Source organism: Euwallacea similis, chromosome 24 (assembly GCF_039881205.1).
Source record: "Euwallacea similis isolate ESF13 chromosome 24, ESF131.1, whole genome shotgun sequence".
Lineage (NCBI taxonomy): Eukaryota > Metazoa > Arthropoda > Insecta > Coleoptera > Curculionidae > Euwallacea > Euwallacea similis.
In genome coordinates this window covers 2,321,964-2,348,885 of record NC_089632.1, presented here as the reverse complement: position 1 = coordinate 2,348,885, position 26,922 = coordinate 2,321,964, and the positions used below count along the sequence as shown (strand labels likewise).

The following is a 26,922-nucleotide window of genomic DNA, read 5'->3' as shown; positions in this document are numbered from 1 at the left end:
GTTGTCCAATTGTTTTGGAGCTCCAGAACGTCATAAAAGACTTTTTTTCACCCTACGTTTACCGAAAACAAAAAAGTTTGCAAATTGAATCTCTGCGGTTTTTCAAGATTTTAATTTTTGCTTTTTTATTAAATCGGAAACAAACTTCGAGCGAAAAAAATCAACAAATCAAATTTCCCTTGATATGATTTAGTAAACCAGCTAAAGTCCCTTCAAGGCTCTATATTTGTGTTAGATTGTTGATAAACAACTCTAGGTAGCTATTATGCCACACACACAAAGATTTTGGTTCTTTTATAGATTTTATTTACTTCAGAGTAACACGAAATGAATTAATAAAATAAAGGGGTAAAATGGGTCAATCAATCCTACAGCTCACGTCACGATTAAAAGAAATGTTTTGTTCAAATGCTTTTAGGATCGAAATACATTTTTTTAAAAGAGGGCGCGAAGAAAATTTTTTACTTTTTTTGAAATATTGCCGGTATTATTGTAAGATTGGGAGTATTTGAAAACCATCATCTTGGATAACATCGTTAAGAAAATATAATGCTCATCTGATTCTTCATACCGAAATTCATTAGTATGGAGAGCGTGTCTAGACACTTATAAGTTTTCAAAGCTTTCTCTTTTCTACTGACTTTGGTATATAGGTATGTTGTAATCTTATCAAATGCGCCTCCATAGGCCAGTGTTTCTTGGCTAATCCAGTTACGAAGTTTTCTTTTATACTCCATAAGTAGGACATTATTCTTTCCAAAACTCAAAGATGTAGAAGCACATAAAAATCATTTAATAATATTGAAGCATCTTTTATTAACTCATAAAACGCGGCTGCTCTACGCCACTCTTTCTAGAGCAGTCAAACTTTTTAGTTCCTATTCAATACTTGGGTAATTGTTCATTCCCAAATTCAGTAGTATAGAAGACTTACGTGAGCAGTTGCAATTTCTAAAAATTTCTGCTATACTATTATAATTTTGAATCGTGTTTCATCACCTCTACTGCACGCCACTATTTTTGGTTCAGTCAAATTCAAATTCAACAATCACGTGAGTGATCATTGATTCCAATATTCAGTAGCGTAGAAGGTTTATTTGAGCAGTCACTTATGATAAAAAATATTCGAAGTTTTATACTGTTCAATTTTAGCTCACTCAACACTCAATTTAACGAACCTCGTATCTTCTATTTTTACTGCGATCTTCATGGTTGAGTTCCAGAAACGGACACTACATACGTAATTTTACTTGAGATTACGTTTTCTTGTGGACATTGATTTAAGTTGCTCCTTTTTTTTATTTTAAAATTCAATTTTTTTCTAAGAGGAAAATGAGAATTTCCGAAAAATTGCAACTTGTAGAGAATGATTGAAGAAGTTAAATATTTAGAGGTCAAGTAACCATGGATTATCAGAAAGTGACAGCTGCGCATGCGTATTTTTTCTCTTTCCGAAATTATGAAGTTTTTCAACTTTACAAACATTCCGTAACTTGTTGATACACGCCACTGGTGAAAATAAAAACATTCTGTTAGTAAATTTGTATTTTTCAAAATATTCTTTCATTAATAATCTATATCTTCACATCACTCTGTATAAAGTTCGTATACCTCAATATTGTATACTCCTTTTTTTTTACCACTAGTGGTCTTCAAAGGAGTAATCACAACATTATCTAAAAATTTTGTCTTCCAAATCATTAACCCTTTGTGGGCTTCTTTTGTCACGTTGATAATTTCATACCCCATTTACCTTCTAAACGTAAGAAAATCTGACTTGTGGCCATTGTTACAAAATTAACTAAGCTCGGCACAAGTGCTGAAACCGAATACGTCTAGGGCGACAGATGGGTGGACTTGTGCCCGATCATATTAAGGGCCAGCTTAAACCTATATTGAAGGGCAGTTGTTGCGAACAGCATGATGTCCGGCGGTCTTTTTTTGATAAAATTAATGAGAGTTTCATACCAAAATAGATTTATCCAAGAACGAAATATCAAAATTCCATCCTGTTTTCAGAAATGCCATGGGTTTGATTGCGTGTAAACAATGATGCTGCACAAGTAACAGCAAAGACTGTTGACACAATAATTCAATTTTATCTTTTCTCGGTGAAATTGTTCCATGCAGCATACCTCAGAAAATACTTTATATTATCTCGGAACATTTAAATAACATTTCACGATGAATTATTTATAAAACATCCGGTTTTATTTAAACCTTTACCATACTGGTTCGGCCATTGTGTTGTCTTAATGCATTACATGATCCTTCGAGATTATTTCGAGATTTATACTCTTGTATTTCATTTGCTTTAGTTATCTTTTTGCTGCTTTGTATAAACAGTTTAAATGCAGTTGATGGCAAAACAATACATTTCATCAATAATCAACAGATAAACCACATCAAAAATTCTTCCCCCCTGCACTGAGAGCTATCTGAAGTATTTTTATTCTTGATGTTACAGAAATTAAGCAGATATATGTTTTGTTCAGAATCGCATTTTAGATCTTTATCGACTAAATAACATGAATTCCTTTAGAGCTATTCTGCCTTTTAAGGTAGTGGTCGAAAAGCTTCTACCATTTTTAAGTCCCTTGTTCAGACAAGAACGAGTTATTGTACATTTTCATACCACTTATTTTTGTTCCCATGGGCGTGGGAGGTTCGTAATTGTTGAAATATTAATACACGCTAAATCACTTAAATAACACTCATCATTCATTACCATCGTCACTTTACATGACATTGCTAGCCAATTAAAATAAATAACAATTAACAACATCAATGTGCTCTTGTGTTCTCGTCAACGGAAACCAAATAGCGGTGAGTGTCCCATGTTAAATTAAATTTGATATAGTGACTATTCATGATTACTCATGAGTTCTGTTAGGATGAAACGAGTATACTTGTAACACGGAAAGCTGAGTCATCTCTTGCATTGTTAACACGATTAAGTAATTTTTAATTGAAATATGCAAATAGTTATTGAGGACAATAAAGGCTTTTGTGAGAAATGTGTTGGGGAGAATTGAGATGATTTAAATTTGTCTATGTTTGGATAAATTTGTTAGATTGGATCTGATAGTTGTTGTGACAACTCCTGTATAACATCTAGAGCTATTTAACCATCAATCATGTTGGTAAACACAATAATTACAAAAAATCATAACAAAATAATTGCAGTCACTAAAACCCACTATGAGTTAACCATCAGATGCCACATTACTTAAAGTTGGTATAAATCATTATAAATCTTGATCACTTCTTTCAGTAATCAGTATCATTAGTACAGACGTTTCCATTAATCAAAAAGTAATAATCTGTCACTGAAAACAGAAATGAATTAAAGCTGGCTCTGATGAAATAATAAAAAAGCAAAACAGGCACAGCCAGTCTGCCGTAAAAAAACGACGTACGTGCAATGCAATAAAGAAAAAAAGGTTTAATAACATTCCTTCACAATGTTTGTAATATCTCATAATTGTTATGTATGGAGGAAGATTATTATGGGAAAATAATAATTTTGTGACCGTTGACCTTTGTGTATCGTGTCTACTCCTGGGTAGTGGGAGGAATTCAACCTGTCTTGCTTTTCAGGGTCGTATTATCGTGGTGTCTTTGATTTATGTTGTGCAGGAGTGTTTAGGGTTCTGAGCTACAGCGCGACCATTATAATAAATACAACAATGCTTTCTCCAAATTTTGCCGAATTTTTATGAGAAAAAAACGTATCGTTTCAGTATTTTCTGAAGCATTTTAAAGGGAATCTGAATGAGTGAAAAGAGCGGTAATTGAAAATTGAGGGTGTAAAGAGATTGTGTGTGGTGAAAATGAACTTTTTTTTGTAAAGTTTTTAGCTAAGATTTACGTAAATTACGTTTTCCTGTAAAAATAACTGTATGCAATGACAATCTGACTTTTGGGCAAAATTCCGCAGTTAATGAACCATTAATTCTCCTCTTTACGCAGTTCATTGAATTACGATTTTCTTATCGTTTCTAAAAAGTAAAATATGCATCTAAACTGCGACAAAATGAAATAAAATCCAATCAAATTTCAATTGTTGTATGACTTCCATTTATATTGGCTGTCAAAATTTATTGGCGTACATAAATTCGCCTGTAACGCTAATATTTATTGTTTCTACTAGTTTATTTATCGACGGCGTCCATGATTTATTTACATGAATTACATCTACATAATGCCCTATTGTGATTTATTGCGAATGTTTCGATTAAATTACGTGACGGGCTTAGAGCTTTTTATGAGTCGATGTAATTAATTAATGTAAGACTCCGTTTCACAATTATTGAATGTTAATGGCTTATCTAACATGCCAAGTGTTTGACATGTCTCAGATGAGTGTGCTCGAGATTTAAGAGAGATTGGTATCTGACAGTAATTGTTAAGGCGCCAGGAAGTGTGTTGTAATTAGTAGAAGCACCCTTTGGAATCGAGTTTTAATGATTATTTTTCATGTTTTAATTCGAGTTGAAGGAAAAGGCTCGAATGGAACAGAAAAAGTCACTGATGAGGTTTGTATATAAATTGCCACTATGGCCTTATGACGTCGAGGGTCTCAGAGGAGATTAAGGGACCCTTGTTGCTTGCGGGAGACATCTCTGACCGATTTTTTTAAATCTTGAGTGTAGGAAAAGAGAAAAAGAACTACGAGTAAATTTCCAATTTTCCTGGATAAATTGGCATAAGAAATAACTCGATTGACAAAAGATTTCTATGTTCACAGCTTTTAAAATCAAACGGAACTTGGTTGAAAAAAAGAGCTTTTAACACTTCTTTGCTTCCGTGACACGCGACTTCCACCACAATATTAAAGAGTGCAAATAACCACAGGCTTTGTGAATAAAAATGTAGCGTGATAGCTGGCGGGAACCGAAACAAAGTAGGCAATTTATATTTTATTATACTTCCAGCAGTTAGTTATTAGGTGAAATATTACTTCGTTGATGGTATCAAAAAGTTTATGTTGCAGTAAATCACGTCCAAAAGTCATTTTGAGAAGCTCACCACTTCTGTAGGTGCTCTTTATGATTCAGTTCAAGCAACACGCAAAAGTCAAAGACATCCAGTTTCGATATAGTCTAAGAATAGAATATAATTTACTTAGAGAGATATAGATCATTTTTATCAATATTTCAAGCATTCGAAATTTTTGCTCTAACTACATAGTGAAAACGCGATTTATATGTAAAACAAAAATTATAACCCACATTTCATAATTCTGAATTTCTAATACAATACCGTCTGCTTGATTGCCTCGCATCGAGCACTCCATCCGTTACCTAATTCAGGAAAGTTCTAATTAGAAGAAAATACTAATAATTAATTACACGAAATTAAATTTACTCTTATTAGCCACTTGAACTGAAATAAAGAATAAGTTAAACGTTCATAACCAGAGAAAACGGTAAGTGAGTTAACCTACTCTACTTAAAACTACTGTTTACATAACATCATTATGGGTTTATTGGTACCAGTACCAACTGATTGAACATATTCGCCTATACACATCCGCATTCGTTGAATATTATTACAGGCTAGTTATATAAAAACTTTTTAACAACATTATTTCAAAAGCAACATTAATTGGATTAGGCATGCCATACTCGGTGGTTAACAAGACAATGTTTGATTAATTTTCAGATTGATGGGTCGAGAAATTAATAGCTTGTTGCATGCTTACTTGGTAGAACCACTATGGATTTGTGACGACTTTAATTCCAAGTAAATCATATACAACAGTTTCTTCCTTTATAAATCGACTTTCTTCACTAATTCGTTTCACGAAAAGTTCTAGATACTCATCACCTCTAAAGGAATGAGACTTCTCACTAATTCCTCACTTTCCGCCACCATATTGCCCTTTCTTAGTCTAAATCGCTCCAAATTCACGTTAATATGAAGATAAGTTTAGATATAATTGAGCTAAATATTGAAGGAACTTGTTGATGACGTCGAAACGATGTCACAATAACAGACCTCAGTAACATCCGGGACTTAAATCGACGTTAGTGAAGTAAGTTAGTTCAGGTCAGAATTTAGAAAGTTATCTTGCAATCACTGGAATATGCGACTTTAGTTTTTGGCCAATATCATGAACATGACTCTCCCAAGACTAATTTTAAGTGGAGATTTATGTGGAGATTTTGTAATTTCAGCGTAAGCTGAGGAAGAAATGATTGAATTTATGAGTAACGCATAATACCTAAATTCTGAAGCATGTCAAATTTTGTGATTGAAAAACTTTGAGTAGATGTGAAATTTCAAGTAATTCTGTGAAGATCGCAGAAGTACTCTGGAATAAACTCATTAAAAATGTTTGGAATTTCTAACTCATTTGCGACGTAGCTTTGCCCTAATTTATAACGTTCAAGTGGTTGATTTTGTTGGCCAAGAGCCCCACATACATGTACCCCAATATTTTCAGTAAATCTCCGTTCGCCTGTTGAGCGGCGAGAATGAAGAATTTATTGATTTTTGCCTTTGATTTTAGACAAAGTATTTTCTCATCTGGTTTCTTAGAGTATTGTTACTACTTTAATATTTTTCTTTTACTTGGGTTGACATTGCAATTTTGCTTCTCTGCATCTTAAAATTGCTTCCGAATTCGTTACACACAACTCTCATCATTTGACAGGATTTCGTCCATCATCAAATTAAATTAGAAACCGTTAGCATCGATCAAATCCAAATGGCCATAAGTCCATGGGACTGAACTACACCATCAACGTCTTCTACTAGGAAAAAAAATCCCATTCTAAAAATTTCCTATACATCTGTTAAGCACCGTTAGTACTTTCTCTTTAAGACAAAATAAATATTCGAAAGAATCCTCATTGAACATTGTCAGAAAATACGTACTAAAATATACATTGAATTGGCAGTAATTACTTATTACAGGTAAAAAGCCTGCTCTAGTTATTTTGCGAGCCATTTATAGGATCAATAACGAGTAATATAATATGTGGCAAACATTTAGTTTCCCCATTTTGACATTTTTATAATGGTCTAAATTCATGGCATTATTAACGAATTTTGCTGTGAGTTAAATCAACAAGGAAATAAATCAGTATTTAAATGTTTAACGAATTGACGTCTAATCGCAAATTTCATCGACTTACGCGTGTAATAATGGTGCTTTTAGGCTCTCGAGCACGAGAAGAAACTCCATTAGCTATAGAGTATAAAATATTTAACTGTAAATTCAACGGTATCGGTCTCTTTATCCCTTGCCCGTTTTCAATACATAAATTGCTATTAACAACTCTAATGAGGTTATGGATATAAAAATAATGTACTCCAAATATTTTGACCTCAATTTTTATTGAGCGGAATTAGACGGTTAAGTGGCTGTTTGCCAGTCATTGCACAAAGAATGTTAGAAAGAAGGGACTCACCAAATCATTGTTTCTATCTAGGGTAGATGGAGCTACGTACCTGAAAAAGAAAATTTGTATCACCACAAAAATCTGAGATATCTTTAAGTTTTTTCAACCTTAAATTAATTTTCTGTTGTAGCTAAAATTAGTTATATCCGGGAATTTGTATTAAATTTGGCAACGTTATGAATGAACGTTCTGTCACAGTCATGTCAAAGTCACGTATCTTGAGAAACAAATGCAAGGCACGACGTTGCTTTTTTTAAATAAATTCCAAATAACAAGGTTGTGATTTATCGTCTTTTTTTTATGTTTATCTTCATATTTTGATTTATTCTGAAGATGGTTGGATTAAAGTATCAAATTGTGAGATTATTTAGTTTAAACGTTTTTCTGAATTTCCAGTTAACATTTATTAAATTTAGCTACGTTTCCTAAACAAAATGACATTGCACGTCTTTGGAGTCTCTGAGGCCATCTTGGGAAACAAATGTAAAGCGCGACATTGTTCTTTTTCAAATTTAATCCGATTTAATACTCAGTCGAGCCGAGCGAAAATTGTATAATTTTAGCCAATTTTGAAACTTTAATATGCAAATCCCTGTGTGCAATTTAAAATTTTCTCAAGTAGATTTCAAATATTCGTACATTGATTCAGTTACATCATGAAACTCCTACGTTTCAAGATTCATATTCGAAATAAAAATGTCTTTATTTCAAGTACCGTTCTCAAAAATGAAATGACATCAAACGATTACAATTTGGTTTTCTGACGCTAAAAAGTGGTTATATTACAAGTTAATTTCATATTCCATAAATTTAAATCTATTTGGCAGGAAATTATATGATTTCAGGCAAGCAATGAGGGTGTTGCTCTATCAATGCTAAATTGTGGACATGGATGTTTCTGACAAAAAAAATTTTTTTAGGATAATAATGAAAGCAGATTTTCAAATAAAATTACTTAAAACCCACCTGCACTGATTTTCATTTTTCTGCTATGTAGGATGTTCGAGAAAATTAATAAAATATGTTGTAAAAAAAGTGATAAGAAATCTTTTAAATCAAAATTTCTTCATACATTTGAAGCTGGAGATCAAAATTTAAGAATGGAGTTTTCTTTATGGCTGCAGTATATGTACTAAGAAAATCTTCACTTTTTAAAAAACATCTTATACACCAATGAAGCTACGTTTATGATAAACGGTATAGTGTCATAGTAGAATGTAAAGTGATCATAAGCCGAATTGGGTAATCGAATGTAAACAATACTCCTCGAGAGTAAACATTTTCTCTGGTATCGTAAATCAAAAGACTATTGGGTCATATTTTTTCAATGAAAGTTTGAATGCTGCTCGTTTTTTGAAATTCTACAAAATCAATTTAGTGATGCACTCGATGAGCTTCCTCTTGATGATCGCTACACTTTACATTTCCAACTCGATGGAGTGTCCATTCATAATGCAGTTAATGTGAGAAATTAGTTAAATGATAATTTTCCCAAACGCTGGATCGGACGAAATAGTCCTCTTATTCGTTAGCCGCCACGATCTGCGGCTATTACGCCCATGGGCTTTTTCCTTTGGGGACAATAAACAATAAAGTTATGCCACAAAACACCAGACCCACGAAGAGCTTTGTGCATGCATTAGAGAAGCTTGCCGGAGCATAACTCGACATCAACTAAGTAACGTATTGAGAACTAATCGTCGAGGTATTAAAAATATGTAAGAGAATTTTGGAGGTTAATTGAAAATACTAATATTTAGCCCAAAAAACTTTTTTGTTCCAGTTAATAATTTATTGTTTTCTATTAAATTAAAATTAACATTAATTTGTTGTAAAAAGTTCAGTTTTTAGTCTTTAAACAGTTCAACGTTTTTTAATACTAATAATACATTTTTTCTTGCACAACCGCCAATCAGTTTTATTGTTAAAATAAATTGTTTGCCAATTTTAAAACTTGTTTACACAAAAAACATATTTTATTGATTTTCTCGAACACCCTGTATAACAGAAAAATGAAAATCGGTACAGGTGGGTTTTAGGTTATTCTAATTGAGAATCTGCCTTCGTCTTTATCGGAAAAAAGCTTTAATAGGACTTTTTGAAATTTGATCCCATAAAAATGCACGCAGTTGGCCATGAGTATGGGTGAAGGGTCATCGTATCCACTAGACAAATGTGCATTTTAAATATGTAATTAACAAAAAAAACGTGAAAATCGGCTAAGAAATAAATATTTTACAAGTGTGGTAAGTCCATAACCCGGACACTCTGTATACAGACCATATACTATATATTAGCTAACTTTAGATTTTGAGGTTTAATAATTTTTTACCTTGTTAAATTGGCAACTTTGCATTCCCACAATGTCAGTGCTGCCCTGACAAGTTCGGAGAACCATTTTGAGAAACAAATGGAAAGCGCATCGTTGCCATTTTTCAGGCTTAATCACAATCAAAAATTGTATAATCTGAAAATTTCTGAAATTCTTATATCTAGAGGCCTGTAGGCAATTTGAAATTTTCTTTCGGAAACCTCAAATGTTCTTTTTGCTTTCTTTTACATCATAAAACTCCCACATCTCAGAATTAGTATTAAGTGTGGCGTTGCCATTTTCAAGTTTAATCCTAATTTGTGATATTGTTAAAAGCTCTGAATTAGTTGTTCCTAAAATTTTTACGTCTAAGTTTAAACTAGAGCCACCACACATACTTCGTCGGCCATATAAACGGATTGCAGTCTGTTCTCCATAGCTGCGCAAAATTGCCAATACCAATATCCCTTTGCAAATCAAAATTCCTTTCTTTTATCCCATTTCGAATCACATTATATACGTCAATAAATTGCATTTCCCTGACGTTATTCGGCGGCAGGAATGAGAAATGTCAACGACCTGAATCGCCAAGGCTGAAAACATTCTCCCCCGCAGGAGTAGACGGGAACGAGCAGGGGCGTGCTATAAGGGCAGGATTTACGTTTTGGTGTTTCTAAATTTTTCAATTTGTTAGTTGAAGACGAGTTAGATCTTTTGGTTTATAGAATAGAAGGTTAAAGATTTAAGTACAAATAAAAGTGCTCTAAAAGCATCTGACTTTTGGCATGGTAATAAATAAATAATAAAACTTCTTACAAGATTGTTCTAGATCAGTTAGAAAGATGCGTAGATGGCTGTCTCCGGTTGGAATCCTACAAAGATCCTCAAAGAACTACTTATTCATCATAAAACTTGTAGAATAAAAAACATTTTATTTCGCTCTCAGAAAGTGATGTCTATCAAAACAAATTGTCTATAATAATTATTCTGCTATTGATTGATTCCTCTTACAACTAAGTTTTAATGATCATTCAATTGAAATATCTCCGCAGATGATTGAGCACCATTAACTAGAGTGAATGAAGGATTTAATCCACATAATCCAACAACCTGAACTTTTCAGTTGAATTAAAAATGCTATCAGATAACGAGTTATCTGGGTTTTTTCCTTAAAGGAAAAATATTAAAAAATAGATTTATGCAATTGTTTAGTCTTAGATGAACAGGACGTTCTTAGAACTGTTCCTAAATAGCCGAAAAAAAATATGATCGTTCAATCTACAGACAAATATAAATATAGATAAGAAGGCATTCCCTGCATGAAGAAAAATTTTCTGGCAAAATCATCACAAATGACAATTTAAAAAAGAGTATGAAGAGAAAAATGGTAGAAGAGCAAAAGGTTCAATTGATACCACGAAAATAACATCACAACGGCCAATAAATCAAACTAGTGGTTACTTTATTTAATATAAGATCGTTTTGAGGAATACCAAGACACCCTCAAATGATCTGTTTTTGTATCCTCATTCCTTACCTACCTTATATACAACTTACCTATATTTAGATTTTTTAGCCCTTAAAAGATTGAAAATCATTGCTGTATTCTGCACTAACTTAGACTGGGCAGAGTTCAAAGATCTTAAAGAGCAACTTACTTCCCATTGGACACTTGCATAAATAAGAGAGAAGTTACATCAAAGACGGACGTTTTTACTTGCTTCTGTAAAAGACAGCCTCATGAGTGGTTCTTGAGATGATGAAGGAAATGGTGAAAGTTTTGCAGGTGCAACTCCAACAAAGTTAAACTTGCAGAATATGTGCTAGAGAAGATGCAATGTAATGGAGATCAGGAAACTAATAGATTAAAGATTGTGATATTAATAGGATTACGTCTTAACATGAACTAATCCGAACAATTAAGAAACGAGTTTCGTTTTAACTTTCAAATCTTCTTAGTACTAATGTAAAGTAATGATTCACGGATTTGATCCTCAAGAATTGAGGTATGTAATATATACAGTTTTAATATGTTAAATGCCACATCAAAATACATTCATTACAGAAAACGCAAAAAATATATAAATATTTAAAATATGGAAGAAACATAATGATAAATCTCTTCTAATATATAAACTCCTTTCAGTTTGCTTGCAAAGGCCATTTTAACATCCTAAATTCTTGGCATGAACCGAACTTTACTAAATTTTTTTCCCTTTATGTCTTTGCTCTAAGTGTATCCAACAAAATTCTAAATCTTACAAATTCCATTAAATAACGTCGTATAAATGATATCTTCTGAAAAAAGAAATTTCGACACATTTGTATAAGAATTTTTTATGGTAGGAAGGAAATGTCTAATTTTCCAGTCTAGAATTCATGATCACAAAGGAGGCTTTGTGAACAAGTATCGACAAAAACTTAATCAACGAGTTGGTGGTTCATTAGCTTTTATTCTTTCATCAGAAATGAATAATTGAAAAAGAAATAATTTACTAAACAGATTTAGTGTTTGCGAGGAAAATAACATGACAAAAAGCTTAGAAGTTTCAACCAAATTATTGTCATATAAATCGATGAATAATTGAGAGTTTCAAGGGGAAATGTTGTAGTAATATCGACTAAATTTAAGGAAAAAAATGTGCTTTGAAAGCTTGCAAATTATTCTTACTCAAGGCAAAATATTTTAAAAGGGGTGAAATACGAGAGAGGAAAATTATGTAGGAATATTTGAAAGTTTGCAAGTTACAAGGCTAAGTATCTCAAAAATGCTTGTAGCTTTCAAGGCAAAATTGATGCAGTTCGAGAGTAAAATAACAATAAAATATTTGGAAGTTTCTTTAAGACAAAATATGGTACAAAGGCTATTCGTTTTATAAAAATGTGGGATGAAAACATTGCTGCGAAGGTATTATTGCACTAATGAACTTGACTCGGGTATACCTGGAAACTCCGTTTATTGTTAAAAATCACATGACAAATTTGATCATTAAACCGAGTTTGAAGTCGTATCAAGTTCCTTGGTGGTTAACGTTAACCTGAACTAACTCTAGTACGTTATCTACGTATCGGCCGCCTATCCTTTAACAGTTTTCATTACACCACTTCCGCAGTGCCACCTCTATCATTTAACACATCTCCCACTTAACTGTCCGGGCAAAAGGTGTTTTTGTGAAGAAATTTGATAATAATGCCAAAAACTTAAATAAGTGACAATACTAAATTCGCTGAAAAGATAAGAATTTGGATATTTCAAATGAAATACTAGAGAAGGCATTGTGGAACCAACTTGCATATATTATTACAATGGAAAATAAATATGGTTTAGTAGTAGATAATCTGGTAAATGCGCATATGTGTGTAAGTATTTTTAACCGTATTTGCCTTAACGGCCGGTGCCTGCTGAAGGTTCGTAACGGCCGTCGTCCGTTTAGAGCAGCTTTAGTAGTACCAACAGTTGAAATTCCTGATTTTGTGTGAAAGCTGAAGTGGTTTTTCAGTTACTTGTGTTTAAGGAGAACCTACATTAATAGTAGTACTTTTGGTGGTTCTAACAGTTTCAATTGCATCGGAAGGTGTTGATTATGAATCTGACATGTCAGATATTTCAACGTTAGTACCAGCAGTATTTATTGTCAGCTGATTAGTAACACCAGTTTCTTCTAGGTACTCATTAGTACCAATATTTTGTACTGATTGTGCAATATTGTCTGTGCCTTAAACAGACATGGAATTAATGCCAAAACTTTCTAACTTGAACGCAGTTGTACTTTCACAAGTTGCCAACGGCGTTATTCCAAATTCAGTAGAAAATACTGACGATTGTATTTGACTGATGTAACCTAAAGCAGCACCTACAGAAGTTTTACCAAACTCACTTATTATTGAGCATATTTAAAAAGTTGGCATACTGAATTTCGTAGAATTTATACTCCACTCAACAGTAGCACTACTTTGCATAGTACTGAAATCACCAGTGTCCCCTGATGTACTAGAAGTAAAGAAGGATTCCATCTCTTTTTGCAAGATTATACTTGTTAAGGGTTCTATTGGTTCCGAAAATTCGGTTAAAGATCCTGATTCTCTGCTGGATTTATTTGCAGAAATTATGCCAACGGTAACAACCGCTACCATATGTATATTAAGATATGCTAAACGTAAATATGTAATGGAATAACAAAGACTGGACAGAAAAATACTGGTCAGTGTCCCATTCAAACTGACCGATCTATTAACTCAAGGAATGAGAATACACAAAATCAATGCAAATGAAGCATAGGGAAAATTCCTATTTTCAGGAATGGAAAAGGAATATTTTCCTACATTACGTGAGCTGTCCAAGACAGTAAAAATGCTGTAAAGATACACGTGATTCATCGATGAATTTCCATAGTTATCACACACACACAGCCTGCATACAATCAGAATGCTCCGAGTAATTTTCCATGGCACGGCTATGGATGGAGGTGCAGACTGCTTGCTTTGCTTCCCCTTTCGCCCCATCCCACCCTAAAATTTGATGTATTGATTTTTTAATATCTCCCCGAAAACATCGAAAGGCCGCTGTAATGAAAAGCAAACACTGCTGAACTCGAGCCAATTATTAGGAAGGAATGATTGATCCTATGCGAAAAATAATAATCAGAAATCCCAGCATGCCGACGGCTTAAAAAAGAGTTTTGTTGCAAAACGGCTTCAGGAGCTATGGATGGTGGCGAGAATTCCCTTAAAAACTATAAAAGACTGAATGCAACACCTTTATAACGCCATCGTGTAGGTTGATTCTGACTAAAAATTCCTGCTTAGGAACACTTCCTTAGGTCTTAATTTAAAATGAAGCACTCTGAGGAACAGGTTTGGGTACCCCGTTCTCGGTTGGTAGTCAAAATGCCTAAAAAGGCCTAAACTGGTCTATATAATAGGGCATTTTCTCAGTCCAGACATAGTAATATACGTGGAAGGTATTCATTATTTACTGCGCTTTGTGTCTGCTTATAACCGTTATTAAAACTTTAATAAACTCTGCTTCGTCTTGTAAATTAGGTATATTTTTATAAGTTGATTTTTAGGAGCTTTGTACTGACGCAGAATTATTGACAAAAGGATAAATAGGATTTGAAAATTATTAGTCTTGAAAGGTTAACATTAATTTATGACGCAAAATAACGTTTTAAAATGCTAATTAACGTTTTGCAACAAGGTAATTTATTATGGTAGGAGGGAGTGTAACTGGCAATACATTCTGTTAATAAATGGCTGATTATTCGTATTTTTATCTAAATTATACCACAAGTTGTATTTCATTTTATGGATAAATACAAGTGACACATACGTGAAGGATGAGAAAGCACTGAAAACACATTCGAATGGAAAAAAATTGAGAGGTATCCTATTAAAGAATTCTATTACTTCCAGAAATGAAATGCTTTTATTATTATTACGCTCTTACAGCGTCTAATGCTATTCCTAAACCAGGCCATTATCTGATTTATTATATGCAAAAAAACATTTCTATCGTTATTCTGATCCCTACTTAGCTGGGGTATTTACCGTAGAATTCCGAATACTTCAGGTAATTAATTCGACTTCCTGCGAAGGAAAATTCGTTTTAAATGGGTGAAAGGTCAAGGAACCTAAGAGATTAATGGTATAATAATAACATTTGACGTATTGCAAGGCGGAGTTTCTTCTGATTTATGCACGGTTATTAAAGGTACTTTATCATGCCAATCAAATCTTTGCTAATGCCTTTTAATTCGTTTGAGATTAGGTATTTAATCCTGAAATTCATTATTTATTTATTTAATACCTATGTGGTTTGTTATTCCTGGAGGGAAACGTTAAAAAAAATGTCGCTGTTCTCAGCTATAGAATCCATTTCACAAGTTCCTTCGAAATCCAATATACTATTCAAGTTAGCTTCATTCAGTTCCTTTTGAACCTTCCTTCCTTTTGAACAGAAGAAGATTGCATCATATTACCGCGGAAAGGAACACTTATATGAATTCCGGAAGAGGTTTGTAAAAACTCTTATTGGCGTTTTTTCTCAAGATGATCAAAAATAAACGAGTCTTCAATAGAAAACCGAGTAGCCACTCACTGTGCATTTTATATTAATTCCTTTTTAATAATTTGAATTATTGGCAGTTTGACGATGAATGGAATGAAGATTTCATTCATGCAATCAATAGGCTTCTTGCATTCTATCACCATTTTCTTCATGGTTTGAAGCGTAATTCAAACACTGACCGAAAAATCCAGCGTCGCAATACTTCTCTTTTAGTTTTATTGAGCCCCCTATGATTGCTTAAAACGAGGGAAATATTTAAACTTGGCCCAAGGGTCTGCTTATGAACATCTCTCTTATTGTTTTCCTTCTTTGAGCTGCGCTATATTTTGTATCCTAGATCTGCGGTTAATATTTTTATGTTTTTTTCGGGATTTTGCTATTGAATTAAGATATGAATGCAGAAAATCAGCAAGCTCTGGGCATTGGTCAAGCAAAATTTTTTGAGCAGTTTTGGATCTAAAATCTGAATTTGTAGCTTGACCATCATTTTTAGCGTGGCTCAGAGACTTTCGATTTATCAGGATTTTATTTTAAATAAAATAATAAGGATTTTAATTAATATTTCGGAAACCGCTAGAGATAGGTATAGGAATTATTAAGCCGCGCACTGATCAAAAGGAAATAGCGACAATTATATTTTTCATACGAGTCACCCAAAACAATGATATGGGGTAAAAAAATAGCGTGATTTAGCTAAGCTTATCTCATACAAAAGTTGACTGTTTTCATTGTACAGAGTGTGGAAGTCATTCTTTTAAATGTGTAAACTGGGAGCAAATTTCAGAGTTTTTGATATATGGATTTGAAATAACTCCTAAGGAAGTATTTCTTCACTTAGACCTTTTTTCATATCAAAGGGTTATCTCTCGATCGAAGGGTATAAAATATTCACATGGCTAGATTCGGGTTTGTTTCTAATTTTATGATTTCTCATTTTTATTATTTATTTTATTTTTAAGTCCTTTTCGAGCTCCCTGATTTTCTGTTACTTTGACTAGTTTTGCACAATGAATTATACGAATTAGTCTTTTGGGCACAGTTGTGCACATGAAATTTCTCATAAAATCTGTATTTTTTTATCTTATTCTTCGTGATTTTTCAATTTACTACTACTTATTATTGCTACAATGCTTTTGTCTACTCATGTTTAAAGTTTTAAAAGTATTTCTATTCAAGTGAGTACCCAAATATTTACGTCCAGTTGAATCCCTTCTAAATAATTTCATTATTGCTTTTACTATCATTGAAACGCTAATAATACCTGCTAAGTTACTGTAAAACAACAAATGCAAAAGTTATAAATCTGTCAGCCATTAGGAGTAGGAAGTATATTTTATACTCTCTCGAATTATCCGTAAATTCCGAAAATCCAAATAAATTTTGGAAAAAAGGAGATTTGCCGATAATCATTAGAATTTGGAAAAAAACTGTGTAATATTTAGTATTTTGAATGAAAAGCTTATAAAGGAGTGAAAATATCAAAAAGTTCAACACAATAACTCCAAAAAAATTATTTGGACTTACTTTATTTCGATATTTCCAATAGTTGTAACAAATTATTGTAAGGAATTTGAGAAACCTGCAGAGTTGTCACAAATTGTTAAAAACTTGATATCCCTTAATTTTTTTTTTTAAGAAAAAGTTTATAGTTCAATTCCTAAATTTTCCAACAAAGTTGTTCAATGCAAAAAAACTCTGTAGTTCAAACATTTTCCTAAATTCAAGAAAGACTCCAGGTAATTTGAAAAACTAAAAATTCGATCTAAAGTCGAAGACTTCGAAGAGAAATTTCATATAGACTAAAATTAATTTGTAAATCAAGAACTTATTTTGTGGAGAATAAATTTCTGTCAAATAGGTAAAAAAACTCTGTATAAATTACAAATTTTTAAATATCGGAAGAAACCTCCAGAAAAAATCTTGAAAATTAAAAAAAATTAAATTCTTTGAAACTTATTTTAAAAAAACGTACTAAAAATCTTCAGGAAGTAGATAAAAAGCTCTCAGTTATTCTCAAAAATTCGAATAAGTTATGTAAAAACTTTTGAAATCAAATCCTTTAAGGCTTATTTTATTAGAAAAAATTCAAAAACTGATGGGAAATTTGACAATGTTTTCTACTTTTCAGATGGGCTTACAACCAAATAGTCCAGTCTAAAAAATCGCAAACATTGTTTTTCAAATATCAGTTCCGACTCCGACGACGGAAAATAATTTAGGCTACGAACATTTCTTATATTTAAAAAGCAAGAATTAATTATAATTTCATGATTTGTTTTTACAACGTAAGTAATAAATTGACAATTCTAAGATATTCCTCTGATTTCAAAATCGTTTTCATTAGAAACTGTTTCATGCTATTTTTATTCCGTTACGATTAAATCCGAAATATAAATACGAAAATTTATGACTTGACCTTGAAGTAAAACGTAATTTAAATCGAATCGGAAATGAGTTTACATGGCAAAGTTCAAAACGTTTTCACAACGTTTTTTAGCTGCAGAGAAAAGTGTTAAGTGTATGACTTACTTCATATACATATAAATACGTAGACGCTCTGTGGCAAATTAAACAAGTTCTCTTTAAAGGATATAAAAACCTAAGTGAGAAAAAACGTCCATCATATTAGTCCAAGAATTTTATGTTGTTATACGGTCACTAATAAATGGCGAATTGTCGAAAAAATCTTAGTAAAACTGTATTTAAATATTATTTATACTATGAAGACTATTGCTCTACTTGGTCCCGAGATATCGGTGTTCGAAGATTGAAAAGTGGTGAAAATAGGTACCTCACCCCCTTTGAAAATAAAAAAAAAATTTAATTTTAGATGTGCTGTTTTTCGGTTTAATCGACTAATGTGGGTTCTGGAGCTCCGGAAAGCATTTTTAGAGACCATGACTTTCCAGCACCTTCAAAATTGCAATAAATACAATATAATGTAGGTACTAATGTGATCTATCTATCAACAGATGATATCCAAATCATTCAGCTTTAATTACTCTGAATAAAACTTTTTGCTCTTTTCATATATTACATTTTCAGCACTCAAATACCAATAAAAAAGTGATGAAAAATTGCCAAGTGCAAATAAAGATATTGAAGTAACTGTACTGTGAAGATCAAAACCAACAAGTGTAGCTCGTCTTGGTAATCTTGTTCTGAATCACCGGTATTTATTTAAACAAAATCAAGTCCGGTACCACATTTTTATGTTAATGACTTCAGTCTGTGAGCTTTGGATAAGTGCCCATACCCAATACTAGAAGATTTTACAAAGAAGATACAACAGCTGTCGTCTAATATTTTTCTACCTGCTCGAAAATCGCTTTTCATCGAAATGATATTACATTATTCGAGGAGATGATACTTTAAAATTTTGGTTAAATTTTAACTTGTTTCTGTGAGAGAGATATTAATCGCATAATCTGAAAACATAAATTATTAATTACTATGTAGATCAAGAAATCAGTATGTAATTTGGTGCTAGTAGGACAACAAAACAATGATAACAGTTGAGGAGACTGATTAGAAAAAAGTAAATTTATTCAACATATTTAATTAACTTCCAACCAGTTCCTTAAGCAACGGCATTAATCCAATATGAAAAATCTGAGGTGAAATGTTTATGTGGCAGGTATGCACGTCTTATATACAAAAGCAAATTACCTCTTCTCTTCGCACTAGTGGAAATTCCCCTTAAGGGGATTATCCCCAACAGAGAGTCAAATTTATGGTAATAGCACAAGTACTTAAGCCTCATTATTAGCAATAATTACCTTTGCATCGATGAACTTCTGCTAATGCTTTGTTTTTACGTCTCTTGCAGATTTTCGTAGCAAGCTCAGATGATGGTATTAATCTTAATTTACAATGTTTTCAATAAGAATTAATCTAAAATAACGTTACATTTTTAGCCTTAATGGACGAAACGGCAATAATAAAAAATAGCACGAATCTCCTAATAGGTAGATGACTCCATATTAGGATTTCACATTAAAATCTCGTTTTTTAAAAACTTTGTTTGGGAATAAAGCTTCACACACACGTTGTTGGAGAGATAGAATGGCACACTATTCTCTGTTAAAACTAACTGAGAATAATATTCTTCCTCTCTTTATTAAGGCCGCCGACGAAAACTAAAGTATTTTCGTTTTTATAAAATTTTTCACAGGTTGTGAAGACGGTGAGAGATTCGTCAACGAAACAAGGATATTCGTCCAAGCCCTTAGTAAAGGGTGAATGTTATTTTCACTTAGTTTTAATTGAGAATAATGTGCATTTACACTATTCCCACATTTGTGAAACGTTTTTCTCAGACAAAATAAATAAAAAAATTAAGAATTCGCCTCAACCGTATAGAACCCATTTAGAATTACTAGTAGTTTTTAGGCAGGTCTTTATGACGTAGACCTTTTTTATGATCCTATGATGGTTCTGACCACGAATGACACTTGACGCCCAATAGTCCCATATGTCCCGTAGAATGACATAGGATCATTTCATGATAGCACATAATCCTACGGTTTCATATCCTTTCAGGTTTTCCTGAACTTTCCATAGTAAGTTTTGGCTAATTCGACATTATACAAACATTTTAATAATCTTGCGTTTTTATTTTTTATCTTACTTTACTCGGAAAATTTACCTTATTAACTTGTAAATCAGGTACCCTAAATATTTATCCAAATTATGTAGCTTTCCATTGTCTTGAATCACATCTGATAAAACTTTAAGAACGTTCATTTGATTAGTTTGTGTTCCAGTTTTTTGCTATATATCAGTTTCGAATCATTTTGCGACAATTTCTTAAGAGGGCCAAAAAGTGCCCTTTTCGATACCATGCAACCAATATTAATTGATTTTGCCGACAGAAATGACCCAGTTTTAAAGTGAAATGAGATCGATGACCATCTACAAATATTATTATCAGCAATGCATGATTTTTTGTCTTTAAAAAATGGTCAAACATGTACGCTAAGTACTCAAAGGTGCCCTTACTTATCATCCAACCATGTTCTATATTGCCAATACCTCATTTGGGTAGTAATTTGGGCAGCAAATGTTGCTCCATATTATTTACTCAACATTTTTGGAATTATTCAGAAATTTCAAAAACTTTCATTCACTTCTTCTTGAATTGTTCAGAAGTTCCAGAAAATTATCTCGAGGTCCCGATAAATCGATTTTTTATTTCTTTGATGTTGAGACGAGACAGATTCAATGAAGTTGAATTAAAGAACTTCTCTGGAGTGAAAGCGTTATAGCAAATCTAGTTTCGAAATACTTTTGATGTGGCAAAATAAAGATTCGTCAAAGCTGACAGCTGTTGGGTCCCGAGTTGGGCCGTGTTCATCCAAGCTTTCTGCAATCGGACGAGCCGTCTTCATGCTAGGTGCCTTAAGCATAAATATACAGATAAACAGGTACATATTATGTAACTGTTTATAGATTCTTAATGCGAGAGTGATTCTTGACAACAACTGGTGTCATATACCTATTCACCATTTACCCATTTTCATTTTTAATTTGCCATGTTAGAGAATCTGGTCTGAACTCTTTTTCCTCATGAAAATGAAACACTACGTATTTTTTCAAAACCATTTAATTGCCCACCCGTGGGGTGAATACTAAAAGTTAATGTTTCCTTCACCAGCAGAATACTAATGAGACGATGCTGTAAGCAACTAGTTCTGCACTTTCAGTCTTGTTCGATGTGGGCAATTTAGCAGTTAAGGAACAATTAAAAAGCACGCATTTAGGTGAGATATAGTGTGGTTTGCCTAGTTTTTCGGTAGTAAATTGTGTTATATCACCTTAAAATGCCTATAAAATGTTGAGAGGCAAGTGAATTCTGCATAAATAAATAACAAGAAAAAACGTAAATTTTAAGTATAAATTTGTCGATATTGCAGTTTTCCATTATAAGAATATTATATCGACTTTCTGTCATTGATGTGTTCTTTACACTCTTTTTTTCCTCCCTACCGCTGATAATCTTAAATCCAATTCCAAGGGTACAAACATAAGTAAAACTTTCAATTCTTGTAATAAATTACATACTCTTCACTAAGTACTAATTGGGCCATCTTCATATCATCTTTTATAGTACAGCGACCGACATTCTTCATTAATTAATTCAATTACATAATTATTGCAGTTTCCGAAACTTTCCTGTTTTACATTGACTTGCTAAACCAGTTTCATCAATTATGTAGACACAAAATCGGATACTTTCTCTTTTAACTGATTTAATATAAGGTTTCACGATCTTTGTAGAATATTACTTCCAAATTTGTATTTAAATGTAATAAAATCTTGACACTAAACATTTAAGAGCAATAAGTTCATGGTATCAATATAAATCCATTTACACCCAAGATTTGTTAATGGATTTTAAATAGAGAAGAAATTATAGTAAAGGCTCAGTCAATATATTTTGCATATATCTACATACCTCGAAATTATCATTGGAATTAAATTAAGGACTGAGTTCTCAGGACTTGCAACCCATAAGCCAGGAATCTATTACTAGTATTTGAATACAACCTATTTTAATCCCGGTATATTTATATTCAAATGCAATTTCATATCTCTAGCGGTTTTTAAGATCTTCGAATTGGACTCGAATTAATGCCACCTTGTATAAGACCAATTTTACTCCTCAAATTCTCATTTGTTACCATTACGCCATACATACCATCATGCATTATATACTTTTCTTTATTTATTTTATGAAGATAGATGGAGACAGAAGTTATGACAATAGTCTTGTAGCCTAAGTACTGAACAAACCTTTGAGTGCAGTTGACACGTACATTGTATTTTCTGTCTTCTTTTAGTAGCATGTACCAAAAAAGGATAGTTATATACCAATCGACCGTCATAATTAGTTTGGGTAATATGTCAGTACAAATAGTGGTGGAAAAATAAGAGTTTAAAAAGACAAAATTAGAAATTTTTCTTTAATTTTTAGAATTTGATATCGAATAGGTTCATTGATAATTTCGACATTTTGAAAAGCGTTTCAATAATTTGTTGTGTTATGCTTTCGATAATACATTTTCCAATTATCAACAATCATACCACTACAGCTTAACTAAACAGTAAATTAGTAAAATAAAGGAAATATTGCGAAGAAAATGTCTTGAGATATTGAAATTTGAGTATAAATTATTCTCATATACAGAAGGAGTGAATGTTACATGAGTTATTCAAATACAGAATACGAAAGGTTCTTCGATTATTGAAAGTATTCCAGTGTAAGCTATTGGATTCTTAAAAAATAGGTCGATTATCCCATTACTACAAGAACTGATAAAAAGGAAAGAAGAGGTTCTCGGTTTAGAAAAGCCTATTACGCTTCATATTTTACCCTGCTCCAGCTTTGATTCTCGCCAACAAATTTCTTCACAATCGTTATGTTGTTATGGTATGACCACAGACAATATATACAACCATGCCGTCTCGCCAAAATTTGCCTCGGAGCTATGAGGAAATCTTAGTCTAAATCAGGCCAACAGAGGACCAATGGTTAAAATTGATTTTATTTCTCTTCTGGATCAACCTGAACTACGATATTTTTTTCCAATCAATATTTATATCGTTTTTATAGCGTCCTGCATATTGTGATTTAAATGAAACATTTTGCACTATTCACATTTAAAATATTTACGTTAAGGTTTTCGTTTTTACGTTAAAGTTTCTTGGTACTGTGGATAAATTCGGCCCTGGTAACAATTCCAATATATAAAATCAATGACGAATATTTACTACTCAATCAAACCATTTACAGTAGCTACTAATCGTTAAAAAATATTATCAGTTAACATTTGATTTTATAAGTAATGACTAAAGACGAAATATTTATTAACGTTTCAGCTGCCATTTTGTGCAATCTACAATAGAATAATTAAATTGGCACTCCTTTTAAATAGGAGTTCTCCTGTAGAACTCAAAATGGTATTGAGAAATGAGCACAATAATGGAAGTGTCATTGAAATTGGGAGAAAATAGATTTTCGTTGTAAAAGAGGGAACACTTTTTCCTTCGCTTCAAACTTCTGATTATATAGTGAAATGGAGAGAGACATAATAAACATAATATGTATGTCCCTCTCCATAAGCTGGCTTAACAAGTTGACGAGCCAATCTAGAAAGCGAACGAGAGAGTCCAAATTGAACAGCTAAATAAGAAGAAAGCTTCGATAAGGCAAATTTGCACTTTGCATTTTTAACCAGAAAATTTATCTTACGAAAAATATAAATTGACCTTCAACTGCATATAAAGTTGAAGGAATTTGCGCTCTGGGTGAACCGACGAGATGATTTATGCAGATTCCGTGTGTAAATGCAGAAATATTGCGCAATGAACAATAGTCAGCGATGAAAAGTGTCTGCCGCGGTTCTATATTGGAGGAGGTTTCCAGAAGAAACTCAAATCCCGCATTCCCTCTTAGTTGGTGTCATTAGAGCTTGTCCAGATAGTTTGACTATGAGTTCAATTTCAAATACTAAGAAACCTATCTATTATCCAGCTGTTTCCTATGAGAAATGGCCACATTTTATGGCATTCTTATAACAGGATTAGAGCAATTATATCATTCACAAAGCGCCTAAAATTCTTGGTTACGGCTATTTTAAATGCTTACCACTGAAGATAAAGTTGCAAAGTGTACATTTTGACTTGAGATATCGAACATTTCAAAGCCTTCAATACAGCGGTCGTTAAATCCAATAGATCCATTGGGCCCCAATTCCCACACGACTCACACACATTTGCTCTATGAGTTTTCCATTATTTTAATAATGTTCTTTTAGACCTCGATATAGTAGTTTGTTTAAGTGGACAAATGTCTTACAACATGTTATACTATAAGAAACTTGTTTATGCCTTGGTTTTATGGCAAAGAGGTTTACATAGGATTTTCTTAAACGACCACTATAAAGTGACCCTAAAAATTCTCGCATATGCGCTGATATAAAATGAAAGCTGACTGTTTTTCTTCTTTTAATTCAAATTTTGAAATCATGTAAGTGTAAACTTAAGGATGCTACGGTTGATGTTAACACGGGGTCAATGCTTCTAACTATCATGGGCTCTTAATGCAATAGAAGTTAATAGATGTAACATCACGATGATTAGAATATTATGTTCATTGTTTTGCATACCACAGAAAGGTTGTACCCAGGTGCTACTCAGCTTGAAATGGACAGAACAATCATGGATTTTGTCTGAGACATCGATCGATGCACGATATAACTCGCGAATTACCAAGTGAGAGGAAGAATGAAGGCGATTTGAACAATAATTTTACATTTCATTTTCCTGCGTGGAAAAAAGAAATTCAAGTATGTGAATATTTACTATGTGTTTCAAGCATTACCCATGCAACATTTCGTAAATGTGGATTTTGCCCAGGTCAATAAAACATTACCAAATTAACGTTTTAGAAATAACATTATCTATGAGCCAATAAAGAGTTTATTTTATGTAAAAACGTTATACTAACGTTTAAAATGTTATAATTACGTTATACTAACATGTTAAGGATATTTATGTGTTCACTGGGGTTATGAGGTCGATTAGTCCCTACAAGGCGACAAATGCTACCGGAGGATTAGTTTTGATTTTGTTTTTGCACAGTTTAGGCACTTGGTATCAGCAGAGTAAATCTTTCTTGTTAAACAACCGTAAGTTTTTACTGTAAGATTACTATGAGCTTTTGGAGCAGACCGGTGTTAATATTGCGAAATCAAGTAAACGGTTTTAGTAAGCGAGACATAATATCAGTAAGTTTTCAATAAATCATTAACTTAACGCGTTGCCGGCATTTGAAGAAGTAGGTAATTTTTTTATTTTAGTCCAAATTTTACCAATGAAACACTAATAATGAACTTGATAGTAGACAATTAAAGCACATTGATAAACGCAAAGGTACGTGACTGCTGATCCCGATTATCATCGACTTGGACAGTTGTGTTAAATACAGTTGGACTACGCGGATCATGTTTAATGTATCACCACATTGTTTTTTCGCGAAAATATCCCAATGAGCGATTTTATATTTTCTTAAGAATTCCATGTTCCGTGGATATGATCCTCAGGGTGCACAGTTTTGACAGTCCTACTATTTAATGGTAAGTTTCCTCATATCCGAATGCTACGAAAGGCAAATTTGGGTCTACGTTTAACGTTTACCTCATATTGTACGGTTGCGGATACGTAGTGCTTTAAGTGCCTAGTATGAAATGGTCGTACCTTATACAAGTACTGGTCAAACATCCTACAAACGTCAACGTCACTTCCAACGCAATACGTGGCCTCCATACTATCACAATTCCCAATGAGAGTAGTGATCGAAGCCACAATCGGCTTTAAATGTTCCAGCGTTGTGGCTTTATTGCTCCAAGATGAATTATCAGACTATGTAATGAAAATAATCCAAAATAAAGAGCGTCTTATACAACAACAAACCACAACAGAGTCACTGTCCGCGTGTCTGTCTCAGCGTGGTCAAAATTCAAAAATCGCGCGCGCGTAAACGGGCGCTTAACCTCCGGTGCAGGTAACGTAACCGTGGTCCGACGGACAGACTAAGCGAGGTGCATGTCGCTTACGTATACGTCGATTTAATGTGTAAAAGCTCTGTTACGTCTCTGTCGCGATCACAACGTGGAGGAAGATTGGGAAGGAATACGCGGCGCGAGCTCTTCGACTCGGTGGTCTCGAACCCCTCCCCAACTGCACGTCGGTGGAAAGCTGCGCCAAGAAGGAGAGAACTGGAGGGCCCCGCGTCGTGCCGTTGAATCTCAAAAATCCATGAAAAAGGAATAAATAATATTATAACATACCCTTTTGTAATAGTCCCCTTGACGGTTAAACTTAGGTCAGGTCTCGGCTTTTTCTTCTTTGTTTGCACGGTAATGAATTTTCTCGCGCTTTTACTGAAAGATACATAGATTCTTTATTGGTGTCTCAACGAAAATTTGTTATACACAAGTCAACAGCAGAACAGAATCAGGCCTCACAGTGAAAAGCCAAGTGGTTTCAGAAAGCGTATGACTCCAGAACACTTGGCAGTAACACTGAGGAAGGTCATAATGTATTTTTTATTACGTATGCGTCAT

At 33.1% G+C, this 26,922-nt stretch overlaps 1 protein-coding gene across 2 annotated transcripts in view; it reads right to left on the bottom strand.

The window, feature by feature from the left end:
* LOC136416624 (TOX high mobility group box family member 4) overlaps nucleotides 1–26,511 on the bottom strand; it is a 94,610-nt gene extending 68,099 nt beyond the window's left edge. The window contains exon 1 of one of the 2 annotated variants that reach the window (XM_066401893.1): nucleotides 26,054–26,511. In XM_066401893.1, the coding sequence (XP_066257990.1) occupies nucleotides 26,054–26,122 (69 nt within the window). In that variant the 5' untranslated portion in view covers nucleotides 26,123–26,511. The remainder of the gene's footprint in view (nucleotides 1–26,053) is intronic. The other variant, XM_066401898.1, reaches the window with a different exon arrangement.
* Nucleotides 26,512–26,922: the final 411 nt, after the last annotated feature.